This window comes from Gavialis gangeticus, unplaced genomic scaffold, assembly GCF_001723915.1.
Source record: "Gavialis gangeticus isolate Ggan-Ray unplaced genomic scaffold, GavGan_comp1, whole genome shotgun sequence".
NCBI lineage: Eukaryota > Metazoa > Chordata > Crocodylia > Gavialidae > Gavialis > Gavialis gangeticus.
The window spans coordinates 14012195-14027704 of record NW_017729032.1 but is presented as its reverse complement, the minus strand read 5'-3'; the positions used below and the strand labels follow the sequence as shown (position 1 = coordinate 14027704).

At 43.4% G+C, this 15510-nt stretch overlaps 1 protein-coding gene across 3 annotated transcripts in view; it reads right to left on the bottom strand.

Annotated features, from left to right (window-relative positions):
• The window catches only part of TMEM135 (transmembrane protein 135), a 447390-nt gene that overhangs the window by 6636 nt on the left and 425244 nt on the right, over window positions 1–15510 (bottom strand). For all 3 annotated transcript variants that reach the window (XM_019524781.1, XM_019524779.1, XM_019524780.1), the window contains 4 exons: window positions 9607–9670; window positions 7041–7117; window positions 2065–2163; window positions 711–778 (listed from right to left, as the gene is read on the bottom strand). In XM_019524781.1, the coding sequence (XP_019380326.1) occupies window positions 711–778; window positions 2065–2163; window positions 7041–7117; window positions 9607–9670 (308 nt within the window). The remainder of the gene's footprint in view (window positions 1–710; window positions 779–2064; window positions 2164–7040; window positions 7118–9606; window positions 9671–15510) is intronic.

Sequence of the window (15510 nt, the reverse complement as noted above, 5' to 3'; positions counted from 1 at the left end):
GCAATGCTTTTCCATCTTCAATTCAAGTATGAGATTGGGGGCGATGGGGTGGGGGGGTGAAGACAGCTGCTGATGCTCTGGCTCCAGCTCTGGCTCTTGCCCCAAACCAGGGCTGGAGCTGCAGCTGGTCCCCTTGCCACCTCCCAGCTCTACCCTGCTGCCTCTCCCCCACCCCACTGCCGCAAAGGAGGTGGGGAGGGAGGGATGGGCAAATTTAGGACAACCTTTCAATAATTAAATTCTGTACTTTGGGGGATCATATTAAATTCAGGTTGTCTTGGATTTGGGAAAATACTGTCTATCATTTGGGCACACATCTGTTATGTTTCACGTAATACTTCACACTCCATAGGATTCTTAAGGAACCTTTCATCTCAGACGAATTAGGGAGGGAAGTGTTCTGCTTAAGCATAAATCTGCTGCTATGCTCTTCTACACAACAGTCATCTGTATAAAGCTAGTTTGTGAAACAGAAAAGATGGGATGGAAGGGACCTGTGGAGGTCACCTAGTCCAAACCCCTGCCTAGGGCAGGATCATCACTCTCCAAATCATCCCACAAATCCTTGTCTAACCTACTATTAAAACTACACAGTCTAATGCTAGTAGTTTAGTTGTGGCAGTAGAGTGCAGGCTGCTGCTTTAAAGCTAGTTCAGGTATGTTGATATGAGCTGTGGTGACTCCATTATAAATGTCCCCTAAGTTCTTACCTGCCCTTTGTCAGCCGTAAAAGGAATTTCCAGTACGAAGGTCTTAGATTTTGAACTTCCATCACAGCCTGCAAACAGAATTTCAATTATAATTTCTTCAAATCAGTATGTAAAACATTCCTTGGCACAGGTCCTAAGAAAAAGAAAGTGAATTCCTACTCTTACTCTAATGATAGGTAGCCACAAGCCAGCTATGCTCTTGCTGTTGGGCTATACGCAGATGAGTAGTCATGCTACCAGCCATGTTCTGATTACCAGACAACAGTCTGTTATCTCCACTTGGAGCAGGGTGATCGCAGCACCTCAACCCATCAATTCTCTTAATGTAAAGATGGAAAATATGCTATGTTTAACAGGGATATGGATGTGTGACTGGAAATTTATTTTTGTTAGACACTTGAGAAGGAAACTTGCAGGCAAGGAATTTAATTTTCTCTGTCCAGAGGGGTATCAAAAATAGATCCTCCCTCCTGGAGAGCAGAAATCTCCAGAAATCCATTTAGCCTCAACACAATAAACTGGATTGGGAGGGGAGGGGCTCCAGATGAAACCACGTGGAAATAAAGGTGGGGTCTGAGATGTAGCAGGAGACGATCAAAGTCGATTTATTCAGGAGAGGAAGGGCACTGGTAGCCATCCTTGGATGCAGATCCTTCCAGCACTGCCCAAGCCTGACTGGGAAAGGTATGATGAAAGAACAGGTGGGGATGGGAAGGAGTGAATGAAGGGAGTGAGCTGGGCATGAGAAATGAAGAGGTGTCTCTGAGGTACAGAAAAAGCAGCAGGAATTATTACTGAGAGAGCGGGCAGAAAGGATGGAGAAGGAGATTCAGGAACAGCAAAGGGAGAAAATGACTGCAGCTTGTCACATGCTGTGAAACTGGAGATCTCCTTCTTTGTTTCTGCCGATTTTGTACCAAGCTGTAATTGCAGCAAAAGTTAATTGAGTGTGCAATTTGCCAACCTGGCAAAAAACTGTGGGGAAGGTTAAAACTCTTTGAGGAAAATACTGAGTGAAGCAAAGTTTTCATCAATGAGTTCATTTTGTACTTCTCTTTTGTACCTTGAGGTTTCTTTCAAAAGAAGCTAGTATCTACTCATGATGCTCACATTACATTAGAAATGGGTGATCTGCGTCATGGAACGATTAAATGACCTTTTCCACATTGACACTTCAAAAGCAGGGAGAGAAAGCAAGGGACCAGGCTCAGAGATCATGAGTTGAAGTCTCACTTAAATCACCAGATTGTCCTGCCCCTCCTCAGGATAGTATCCCCATTTCAACCCACTGTTTTATTCAAACATTAAAATGAATTCAGGAATTTTGCTTTCTGTTTGAAGCCTGAATACTCACTGCCTGAAAGCAGATAGCTGTGGAAACAGCATAGATGATGCTGTCTGCATGAGGAAAATAAGGAACCTTTCCTGCTTCAATGCCTTTGAAGTACATGGTCTGTAAAAGCAAAACACACATGCCAAATAAATCATATGTTAAAGGAAAGATACTGACTTTTGTATTTAGATATACTTCCATTCCTGGAGTCTTCAGCAAATATTGTGATAACTACTGAAATTAACATATAATTTTGTTACACTAACCACCAGGGCCTGTAAATTAATCTGGACATTTTTAAACTTCCTTATAACATTTTCTTACTGGAGCGAAGAACATATTCGGAGTTTCCCAAGGTGGTTGGCTTCAGTCTAAGGAAAGGGGGCATATACAGAGAAGTAACAGTGGAAATATGGAACGCTCTGTGAACTCTCTACAAATATAAGGAAAGGATTTGGTTTCCTCCCCCTCATTTTGTACTGGTTCCCAATACATCTAACCATGTCCAGGTCTGAATGAACTTCCTCATACCACTCCTGAAGCACTCCATTCAATTGTACACAATATAATCAATTGTGCAATCCCATCCCTGTGCATCAAACAGCACACGGCCTTCCCGAGAACAGGAAATGTAATGATGGAGGGTCTCAAAAGATGGGGGTGGGAGGAGGGAGTCAGTCTTTATTTAAAAAAAATAAGCTTGGTAGGAAAGAAAAAGATCTGATGGAGTGGAAGAAAGAACAGACAGCAAAGGATGTACGGAAGAAAGAGAATCTGGTGAGAAAAATGCAGGCACGGTGTGTAGTGTACCAGGGAACAAGGTGGGGATGAAGATGTCCATCCAACCACCTCACTGATAGGACATGATACAACCAATGGCTTAGAACCAGCAACAAGGTAAAGTGAAGCACAGATGGTCATTGCATTCAGCAGTTTAATGCTCAGAACTTGCATACCTTTCCTATCCTCGGTTTACCAAGAGTAATTAACCACTTTTCACGCATTATGAGAGTGAACATTGTCGCAAATGGCTGAAATGACTTATTCAAGGTGATGTGTTGGAAGATTTCGACCTAATCATTATCTAGCAACAAAGACACCAACTTTTCAAGAAAATTGCTAAATAGGTTGGTGTAGAGTGCCAAAGGAGCAGGTCTGTACAACAGTTGGGGGGGGGGAAAAAACAGTTTAGCAAAATAACCCTGAGATCATACAAGACAACATGCGAGATTCTATTCAGAAATATTAAGGCAGCACCATTTGGTGCCTTAGTAATACAAAAGTATAAAGGAAATGCTACGTGGAACATAGTACAGCTTGTATTTTTTAAATTAAAATGGTAGCAGGTTTACAGCAAAGAAAAAGGAAGTCAAAATATTAATATGAAACTAGGGAAATGATCTTTATTGCATTTCTAAAAATATGGAATTTTATTATATATTTTCTAACAATTAAAGGTGAAATTTTCAAAAGCCCCTGACTGGTTTAGGAAAATAAGTTCCACTTTTAAAAGTGCGACTGGGGAACTGAAGAATTTAAGGCCCAAATCCACCTTTTCCATTAGGCAGATAAGAGCACTTACATGCGACTGAAGTTAGCTGTGAAGAGCGGGGTCACTTATGCAGAGTTTAGATCCTGCTCCCTCTGATGAAAGGCAACTCAAGTTCTAGGCTCCATCAGCCAGAAAATGCACATCAGCCACTTCCCAGGATAGTGTGCTTGCCAAGATTAGGATCACGACACTGTCAGTGGTGATAATGGATCCCTTCTGAGCATGCTCAGGAAGACAAGTCAAGTCATTCAGAGAGGTGCAGGATCTAAAATCTGTAGAAACAGCTTTTACTGCCATGTATGTGACTTATAATAGCTGCATAATTGCTCCTTAGCTGCCTAAAACAGGAGTTGGATTTGGACCTACATGCAAGTGGCATTCTAACAGACTTCAACTCTTAAGTGTCTCTGGCCAGTGGTGGATATTGAAGAAACCATGTGATGGGATCTGAACCCCAATCCCAACAATTGCATGCCTTGCCCTGCCACATATTCAGGGCAGGATGTGTGATTGGGGACAGATCTCAATCATGCGACTGCCAGCAGCCCAGCCTGCCAGCTGCAGGAGATGAAAGGCTCCCTGAGGATGGAGTCAAGAGGATCCCAGTGCAGAGGAGTTTAAACCAGGCAGGGCTGCTGGGTGTGGAGGATCAAAGGCTTCCAGCGTTAATTGTGTAATAAGTGTAACAATTGCCAGGGGTCTTAGACATTTCTGAAAATGGCTTTCAGGCTCCTAAATCACTTAGGGGTTTTTAAATGGTTTACCCGAATGTCAACATGGTATTTCACAGAATGGGTATAAAGGGTATTATAGATCTTGAAGATAAGAGGAGATGAAGTTTGCTATAGAAAGACCTTTTATAACAACAAATCTATCATGAGGCAACAAGTCAAAGAAAGTGACTATTTACTACCCTGAAACAGCTTGGAGTTGCATGCTTTTCTTTTTGAGAAAGCATGCAGAGTTTATTTTCTTGAGCACAGTTTGATCCTCCAAGCAGCACACGCCTCTTTGGTCAGTAAACCTTGGCTTGCATAAGATGGTAAAAGCAGTAAAAAAAATGAGAAAGCACATAGCGTTTTTCTTATTGCATTGCAGCCACAATGTCTCAGAGTAAAGTCCAGAGAAAACCATCAGCAACACAGCATAACATTTCCTTATTATAAACAGAAAAATGCTCAAGTAAGTAAACCTCATACAACAAGGATGATGCAACGGGCCTGAGATGTTTCGATCCATCATTAGATATATCCAAAGAGAATTTGAATCAGGATTACTAGGAACGGGCACGACTAGGTTACATATCTCTATGTTTAACGTGTCATTTTGTTCCATCATTTTTCACATTTCTCTCTGTTTTCACCTTTTCAAAGGGAATTCAAGTGGCGGCAAAAGGAGTTGGAGACTGAATTCCCTAACATCAATAGAAGGAGACTGACTCAGGGACAAGGCACCACCATGGACAGGCACTGTCAATTTATTCCAGTGATGTTGCTGAGAAAAGAGCCATGATTCTTCTTGGAAAAATTATAGTGACAAACTTAAAAGCCTAAATACACCGCTCCTAGTCAATGTTTCAAGGCTTACCCTCCCTTTTAAGAACATAAGGGTGCATGTGGACGTGCTGCAGGGCTGCTCTGATGTGCTGTAATTGCAGCATGTCAAAGCAGACTCCATTAATCAAGTCTGCCAGAGCGTGGCAATTACCGTGCTCCAGCCACCTTCCGCGTCTCATATATATGTCTTCGTGCTTCAAAATGGTAACGAGATGCTTAAACTAAAGCTTGTTGCACTAGCTTTGGTTCAAGAGTCCCCGCCATCATTTGGAAGCATGGGGATGCTAATACATGAGAGCCCCACTAATTAAAGTGCACTCCCATGTAAATGTGCCCTAAGAGCTGCTATTTACTGGACCAGACCACAGGCCCATCAAGCCCAGTATTTGCAGTGGATACTGGCTAGAGCACTCTGTTTGGTGTCCTCCCTTGGCACCTTGGTTATTAACTTGTAATCTTCACTCCCATCCCTGTTTTGTCATTTACTGTCCCAAGATATCAACTGTTGTACACCTAACAGCCTTTCTCCTGAAAGGGGCTTGTGGTTCCTGGTGGACCTAGGCCCACTGCAGTTGCACAACAAAATAGGTACATCTCACACACATCCCTGGCATATAAGCATTTAAAAGCACAATAGGACCTGATGTATGAGCCCCACAACTGCGCTTCCTGCCATGCCACATGTGCAGAAGGTGTGACTGTGGGATCAAGCATCAGATCTCATCACACCACACTGCCAGTAGTAAGCTCCCAAGGCCTGGAGCTGCCAGCTAACCCAGACTCCCAGCTGCGGGAGCACATGGTATAACCCTGCGGCTGGAAGTCCAGATCAGCTGACAGCTCCCAGCTTCAGAGACACATAGTGTGCCCCTGTAGCTGGGAGCCCCAGCCTGGCTACATGTTCAGTTAATGGCATGAAAGGAACCAGCCACAAATTTATTACGTATATTTTGTGTAATAACTTTGTGTGGCTCATTCCTTGTTTTATCATGCCATTAACTGCATTGCCATGTGGCCAGGTAACTACTTAACATGTGATTAACTGGTTAATCATGTCTTAAGTGCAATGTGGCCCAGGGGGCACAGTGGCACATACTGGATGCTGAAGGGAAGGCTGAATGGGGGATATCTATTCTCATTCCTCTCCCATTGCAGCTTCCAGCATACAGAGGTTTCTCTCCCAATTCATGTGTTCATAAATTGTGATTATAAATATGGATATGCAAACAATGTCTGGGGAGCTGTTATGAAATTCTTCTTCTTCTTTACTTTTCTTTGGCTTACACTATTTTATCAGATCTCAGAGATAAAAAAGGATCAATTTACAAGCAGAAAGTGTCATTTAATCAGTGCTCACTTCAGTGGATGGATCAGTGGAAAATCTGATTCATTAAAGTAAATAGGTAAGCATTCTTGGCTATATGTTAAGACCTAAGCTATTCTGAATTGCCCCAACCTATCATTTAGACTAATGCTGAACATCAGGAAACAAAGTCAAGAAGTCAGCTGTAACTTTTGGTAATAAAACTGAAACTGAGGGCTAGTGCTGATTTGTATTTCTGGCAGAAGAGACAAAAGGCACATTCCTGGAACTTCAGATTTCTGCAATGATATGGAAAGCAGAGGGCTACCAAGGAGACAAAGGAGAAGTTAATGGAGAAAATACGCAAAGACCAATGGCTAATGGACCGTTAGGTTTAGTCATGGAAAGGAAATGAGGTCATAAGACGGATCCATCATTTGGCACGTGTTTGCTTGCATGCAGTTCTATAGTGAAAACGTAATGTGATACTGTACACTCTGACAAAGCTAGTAACATTTGTCTTCTTTCTCTGCCTTATTACTGCAGCTAGGATGAAACACCTGGGAACCAGCAGTTCATACCTTACCTCCACTAATTTGGAAGCTAGGTACATGGAGATAGTAGTACTTTTGTAAAACATCATAGAAACTCCTGCCAGGGACCCTGCAAAAATTGAAAAACAAACAAAAATAAAAACATACACAAGATTTTCAACTATTTCTTGATGCTGCTGTATGATGCAGTGCTCAGCACAGCTGATGTTACACAAGTTTGTGCTTCCTGCCTCTGTATCAAGCTTTAGTGATGTTTCTGTGCTGCATATGAAAGGGTGTTTTATGTGTCAGCTTGTCAAAAAAAGACAGATCCCTTTTGTTTTGGCACTTTGAGATAAAGCTGAAGTCCAGTGGCCAGCAACATGGCCTCAAATCTCCCCCCACATCCAAAGACCCCAGCACAGAAATGGCATAATGAAGGGGTGCCAAAGATCCAGCTGGGAATTCACAGGCGAGACCCATTGCTAAATTCCCAGCTACAAAGCTTTGCTGGGGTTGCACGCTGACAGGTGGGGGTGGGTAGGAGCAATATCTACATTAATCTCTGTGCTGACTCTTGCCCTACCACTATCACTGGGTCCAGATCTGGCCTGTGAGGCTCCTTGTGGCCCACATCCACCTTGGGGCTTCATGAGAAATGGATACCCTGATCTAATGGACCCATGCAATGGGGGATCCTTTGGTCCCGTCTGTGCTCACCTCTGCTGCACAGGAAGGCTCCACTGAGTACTACACCATCAGCATGAAATCCCAAGCATACTCTGCACCCCAACCCCTGTTTGATTCTGCAGCCACAGGGCCTTCTTTGGCCATAGTGGGAAGTGGCAGGACCCAACCCTCTTTTAACTGCAAATGCCATTGTATTCAAAACAACAGAAGAGTTCCCAATTAGAAACTGGGAAGGAAATCTTAGAAAGTAAAAATTGGTAGTCATCTACATGAGTCAGGTGTCAAGCAGAAGGCAGGTCAGGGTAGCATCTTAGAGACTAATATGCTCAGAAAGGCACAAACCTTTGTAGGTGACAGCCTACTTCATCAGGTGCTATGAATGGACTTGCAGAGAGCAGGGGTACAAAAAAAAAAAGGAATAAAGTAATTTAAAAGATAAGGACAGGGGAAGGCCATTTATGACAGAGGCAAAGTGGGGTTGAAGAAATCAAAAGGGCAAAACAAAGCAATTAACCCACTGAGGGTTAAACTCACTGAGGAGCATAGGGGTTATAAATGCTAGCTAGTTCAGGTATCTGGATGAAAATGCAGCATCTCTGAGACCATACTTAACACAACCCAATCTACGAGTGATTTCTTGTTTGAAAATGTTATGTTCAGGTTGGTTTCTACAGTTTGGGTGTTTAAGAAGTTCTGCTGTTTAAGAAAAGCTATTCGGAGGTCAGTGATGGAACGTCCAGGGAGGCTGAAGTGTTTTGCCACAGGCCTGTGCGCCTTTCCGGCATTGCTGTCAAATCACTGCCCACTCATTCTTTCATGTAGGGATTGCCCCATCTGTTCAGTGTAGGCAGCAGAGGGGCACTGTAAGCATGCTGTAAGCACTGTAGCATATGACATTTCTAGAGGAGCAGATGAACAAACCCCACGCACTATAATTCATGTTCCTTGTTCATCTGAGCAACCAATGTCATATATGCTGCCACGTACAAAAGCTTATGTCTTTCTGAATGAGTTAGTATCTAAGGTGGTGCTTCCCAAACTTTACCCCAGCATGACCCTATTTATGACCTCATTTCCTTAGCATGGCCCCTCACTCCCCAGGTGTCCTACACTCCCCACCCACAGCCCCCTGGCCCTGGCAGTGCCCTCACTCCCACCCACAGGTGCCCCAGGGCCAGGGCCTCCCACCCCACAGGTGCCCCAGGGCCAGGTGCCCTAGGGCCAGGATCCAAGCTCTGGCTGCTGCCTGTGGGAAGCAGTGTCTGCTTCGGCTGGAGCGGAGCATGCAGCCCAGCTCTCCCGACCCCCAACTCCCTCTCCTGCGGGCAGCATGGCCAAAGCAGAGCCTGTGGGGGAGAGAGGAGAGGATGTGGGCTGCCCCCCCTGCCACCCTCCCCACCGGGGCTCCATGGCCCAGCAGGAGGGACCACTGTGGAAGGGAGCACTGCACTGCTGCGTCAGCTTGGCCCCCCTGCTCCCCTCTGCCATGTCACCGCTGCTCCTCCACCTGCCTGCCACGTTGCTTGTGCCCCCCTGGATCCATGTTTATCCTGACCCATGTTGTGATCCCATTTGGGGTCGCAACCCACAATTTGGGAACCACTGCTATAAGGTGCCACCTTGTCCAGCTTAGAAAACAAAAGACAATGTTACACTTGTGCAGAAAATAATTGGTACTCAACGTGCCTGGACATTTCCTTTAATAAAAAAAAATGTATCACATTTACATTGTTATTCATGCCTAATTCATTGGAGCCTTATAATGACTGATTTCCACTGCAGTACACACTCAGCATTTGTTTTCTTGTTAATAAAATACATAGGAATTTTGGAAAAGAACGGGGGGAGAACGCCAATTATATGCTCAAAAGTAATAATATTTAGAGAATCTGAATCAGGTGCAAAACCCATTTTTTTTCATGGACTTACCAGCTATAAGTGCATGAAGCTCATCATCCAGATTTCGTACCCAGCGCAGGAAACAACTAGTGCCCTGTGTTTGAGAGGATAAAGCATATACTTGGTTAGTATTTTTTAAAATGCGTTAGTTTTATAACAACGCACACAGCATCCAATAATCGAACTTATTAGCCTCAATGTAAATGTTCATGAAGGATAAGCAGGCATTATAACAATAAATTGCTTCTATTTCCACTATAGCCATGAGGCATCTATCAGTGTAGAGTCTGATGCACTTCATACAGTTTCAGTTTTTCTCAGAATCAGTCTAACTGTAACCAGACTTGTTAACTTTAAGCATCCTTTAAAGAAAGGAAAAGAAAGCCAGTTCCTGCTTGGTCTCCATCTACATGGAACAGCTTAATTTGCTGACCAAAACTCTATCTGGTGAGAGCACTTGCTGCAATGAAAACAAATAGTCCAACAGCATGAGAGGCAAAGAAGATGGTGACCTTCTCATGGGCCCAAACACCTTGAGACTGTTCATGTGTCAAGTTAGCAGGCCCAGTAAATTATGATAACTGAGGCCATCATGAACCCTAAATTGCAAAACCCTGCATGTAACTAGAAGTCCTAACTGAATGCAAAAAGACCCCAGGAGGGACCATCAAATCTTCTAATTTGACACTCTGTATGTCAAAGGCCACTGCATTTCACCAAGCTGCACCTGCTCTGGGTCCATTACCTTGTCTTTGAAGCATAACTTCTGTTTGGATAAAGCATGGTTTCCAAAAACTAACCCAATGCTGATTGAAGGCATGGGAATCCATCACTTTCTTTTGGAGTTTGTTCCAGAACTTAATAACTATTGCTATGTTTAATTTCTAAATGGAATTTGCCTTGCTTCCACCTTCATGCATTGACTCTTCTCTCGCCTTGCCTTTCTCCAGTAGGTTAAGAAGCCCTTTAGTATCCAGGATCCTCTTCCCATGAGGGCACTTGTGCACTGTAGTCGAGTCACCTCTCAATCGTCTCTTTGTCAAGCTAAAGTATTTAAGATTCCCATTGTAAGGCATCTTCGCTAGCCCTCAACTCAATTTTTCACTGTCTTTTTTTAAATATGGACAACAAAAGTGTATGCTTCTACAATTCTGTGATTCAGACAGAGCCTCACAAGCACCTATGTACAGAAGTAAACATCATTCCTCTAGTTCAACCCACTCTTCCTGTTTATACAACCAAGGACTGCATTAATCTTTTCTTTTTTTTTTTTTTTTGGTGCCAGAACATACATAGGCAATCTTACTGAACTGCTTTCCCAATATGACCTCTTCATCCCTTTCACAGTCCTAGCTCTGGTTACCCATCCTTTAGGTGTGGCCTGAGTTCCTTATTTCTATGGTTAGGGACAGACATTACACATAAACTGTTATAAGTGATCAGAAACTGGTTTAAATCTATAACAGAACATAAGTTCAGTGCACATACACTAGTTTAAAAATGGCTGAAACTGGTTTAAGACAAGCCTGACTGAATGTAGTATCAGACTTAACTGATTTGGGTGAAACTGGTTTATGCAATGTCTGTCCCAGACCCTGTTCTGGTTTAAGTTAAACCAGAGTCCCCCAGCATCCCAGATGCTTTGCAGCCCTTGGCAGTCCAGAGAGCAGGGCTGGCCCTGCCCCTGTGCTCCCAAGCCAGAGCTCTGGCAGAGACTACAGGCACAGCAGGATCTGCCTGGCTTCCCCCTAACCTCCCCTCCCCCCTGCCACTCACTGCTCAAGCAGGGATCCACCCCTCCCAGAACCCTTTCTGGTTTAAGTTAAACTAGATTCCCCCAGTATCCCAGATGCGTTGCATCCCTGGGCTAGCTGGGTTAGGCTGTCTGCTCCGGAGAACAGGGCTGGCCCCACTCCTCTGCTCCCTAGCCAGAGCTCTGGTGGAGACTACAGGCACAGCACTGTCTGCCTGGCTTCCCCCTGACCCACCCCCTTTATTGTTTGTTGCTCAAGCAGGATCCCTCCCTTCCTCCCTCCCATCTTCCACAGCATGGACCCCAGCCCCATGGACCCTAGGTATGTAGTATGCTAGCTAATGCTGAGAGGTGCCTCTGTGTGTATGACTCAAATTTCCCTAGGACAGGCAGACAGAACAGTGTCTGACTTGGGCTTTTTGGAGCTAATCAACAGGTCATTCCTTCCTTGGGGAAAAAAGCTGTTTAAGAAGAGCTTGAACTAATGAGAGAGGATTTTGTTTTGTTGATGGGATGATAAATCTTGTGTTATCAGCTCCCTGCTGGCTCCCTTGCCTGTCACGTTTGCAGACAGTATGAAGAAGCAGGAAGAGGGAGATTGAAAAGCTCAGTATCATCAACAGATGCATGCACTGTACACCCCCACTTTGCCTCAGAGTGCTAACTAGGGGGTTGGGTCTGGCAACACTTCTGTCCCTTGAGCAGCAAGTGGAGAAAAGCGTGGGACGGTGCAGGCTGGTGGGGGCTTAGAGCCCTCACTAATCAGTGTGTCCTTCTGGGGCCTGGCCACTCCAACTTCCCCTCAGCTCAGCACTTTGGAATGGAAGGGAGGGCTGGTCTAGCACCCCCTGACTTCTAACCTGAGCCACCACAGGCATGTGCCTGAATTTCCTCAGTCCAAAGGGAATGTCTGTACAGTTGAAAACTGACTCAACCTGGGCAGATTAGACTAACTTGCAAAGATTGAATCAATTCAGGATCAGGCTTTTTGAATGTCTGTCCCTAGCCCATATGTGCTATTCTGCATTTAGATGTATTAAAATACATTCTATTTAAATGGACCAAGACTACCAACTGATTCAGATCACTTCGTATGGCTGCTCTTTACTCTTCTACTATTAAACTATACTAATTGGCATCATCTATGAATTTCTATCAATGGTGATTGTAGCTTACTTCCACCACACTGCTAAAAATGTTGAATAGTATTAGGTCTAGTACTGATGCCATAGTGTCAATAAAAACCTGTAGCACAACTAGGTTAAGTGACAGGGACACCAGCTCCAGGCATCAATTTAGAGTGGGCACCAGAAGGGTGGCTGCTAGGAAGTCTGCATTGTGGCAACAGCAACCTAACTGTGGGAATCCTGCATCACTGCAGCAGTAGGCAGCGTAGCAGCAGCAGCTAGGGTCTTTGAGTCTTTGCTGTCATGTAAGACTCTTAGGTCCCTGGCACCTCCCCTCATTCTCCTGCTCTCTGGCATCTCTGTCCGAAGTGCAAAATTCACTACTTACATGTTTGTTAAAAATACTGTAATTATTTTGTCACTGACAGTAATTTGAGATGCCAGGTATTTAAATTTGCTTTTAGTATGAAGAGCAGTTGATATTTTAAAGTGCTTCCTGACAGAACTCCTGAGGGTCATAAACGCATCTTGTATTTTATTTTTGTTTTGCATACTTAGAGGGTACTATACATGATCTGCTTATGTTGCATTATGCTTAGTAGGAAAGCATAAGTATTGTTTCATATATACCGTATGCACTCGAATAGAAGATGATCCTGATTATAAGATCACCGCAAATAATTTGATTCTATATGTGGAAAATTTATAAACTTGTTAAGATTTTCCAGGTAAACAATCTAATTATTGGAGGTTTGCCTTGAATGTGTCCCCCTCTCATTGCCACAACAGGGTAAATAAATCTGGGGGGGTCAGGTAGCCCCTGCGCTCTCTGCTTTCCACCAACTTTTTCCCCTGGCAGCTCCATCCCCCTCTTTTTACCGTCATACCCTGCTCTCCCTGAGTGCATGGAAGTGAGAAGCAAATTTGAAAACAACAACTTTGAAACTAAACATGGCTGCATCAATTTGCATATAGTAAATTGATGCAGTGCACTTAGTTCATCCAGAATTGATGTATGTTACTTTTTTTTGAAACTGCTGCAGGTTTTAGCACAGGTACGCCATAAACACACTTTTGAGCAACACCTTAGGACCTACTTGTATGTGCAAACCATTTAGGCTAATGATTAACACATAGCACTGGGCTGGGCCCCAATAGAGTCAAAAACATTTCAAGCCATGGTGACCTCACAGCTCAGCACTGCTCACTATGTGCATGTGCTCCAGCACTGCTCCCCACAAAGGATCCACATCTTAATTAGCCTCCACTCATGACTGGAACCAGGTGTTCTTGTCACAAGTCCTGGGATGATCCAAAAATATATACGAGGTCCAGGGCAGCCTGGTCCAACTTCATCTCATGTATGGCAGGGCTATTAATCATATGCACCAGGCTGAGAGAGGGGACAACAGTGGGATTGTGAATGAACTATTTGGGGTCCTGTTTTGTGATGTTTGCCAAGCATTTAAAGCTGGTGAAAAAAACAGGAAACATTAAAAATGGAAAAGAAAGGTGCAGCGGTGGGAGTGAAGAGGAAGTCAAAAGTTACGCCATGTTGTGGCTCACCATGACTTAAAAAAGAGTCTGCAGTGAGTGGGACTGCATTTAATGGATAATATCTAGCTGGGGTCATATGAACTTAGTCTTACCAGGGGTCATACTAGCCCAGTATTCATTCCTGCCCAGGGCAGGGGGTCGGACTTGATTATCTGCTCAGGTCCCTTTTGAACCTACATCTATGAACCTATGAACCTACTACAATATGTCTTATTCAGATGGGCACACTACCCTATCCTTATGGAGCCTTTTGGCTGAGCACATACTGTTTTGGCAGCAGTTTAATGACAGACAATATATTTAGTGGGATTTTTGGTATGTGATTATAAGATGAGGGGCTTTTCCCCCATGCCAACTGGGGGGGAAGGGAAGGGTAACCTCATCTTGTATTTGAGTAAATATGGTATTATGACAGAAGTAGAATACAATACAATGCAAATCCAGTGTGTAGTCACCATTAAAGTTTCAAAATATTGGCTAGAATAGACCCTTTTTATGAACTTACAAAAGATTTGAGTAACGGTCACTTTAGCAAAAAAACAGGTAGAATTGGATTTCATTTAGCAGTTGAAGTTATTAAAGAAAGTACAGGTTGAAAAGTATTTTGAATGGGGCTTCTACTATATCGTCCAAGACATCTCTCTCAAAATTTGAGCCTATTTTTAACAAAAGTAAAGTATCATGACCAAACAAGCTGTTCATTCTACCAAAAAAGTTACGTCTGTTTTTCATTCTGGCTCCTTTTAATTACAGTAGAATTCTGTAGTGTCTTGCTTTCCAGTTGTTAATATTCTATCACAAAAAGACTTATGTTTAATTTTCAATGCGTCTTGTGTAGATTTGAATACCTGAATATGTCTGTAGGACTAAGTAATCTGGTTAAGGCCTATAAATATGATAGCTCAACATTAAAGTAGTGCAGCATGCTTAGGATGAGTGTACATATTGAGCTAGAGTCTAAGGAGATTGATTAAATTACTATAATTAACTTCACTGGCACTACCAATTTATAAGATGAAGATCTTATATCAGATATCCTTTATATGTTTAGAATCATAAAGGAAATACATAGATCATGGAAATGTAGGGTTAGAAGGGACTTGAGAAGGTCATCTAGTTCAACCCCCTGCTCAAAGCGGGACTATATCATCCCAGCCAAGGCTGTGTCTACTGAGTGTTAAAAACCTACAAGGATTCCACAAGCTCTGTAGGTAGCCTATTCCAGTCTTTTACTGCCCTATTAGTGAGAAAGTTTTTCTTAATACAGGTAAGTCAAATACAACAAAGTTTTTCTTAATACAGTAAGTTAAATACAACAAAATTGGTTCCTGAAAACTGCATCTTAAGTCAAAACTTTATAACTTGGAACCAATTTTCCCACAGGAACAATGTTGGAAATGGGGGATTGGTTCTTTTACCACACTCAAAACAGCTGCATCCAGCTGGTAAGTGTGTTCTGGTGGGGGAGAGGGGAGAGGTAAGGGGCACGGGGGGGGG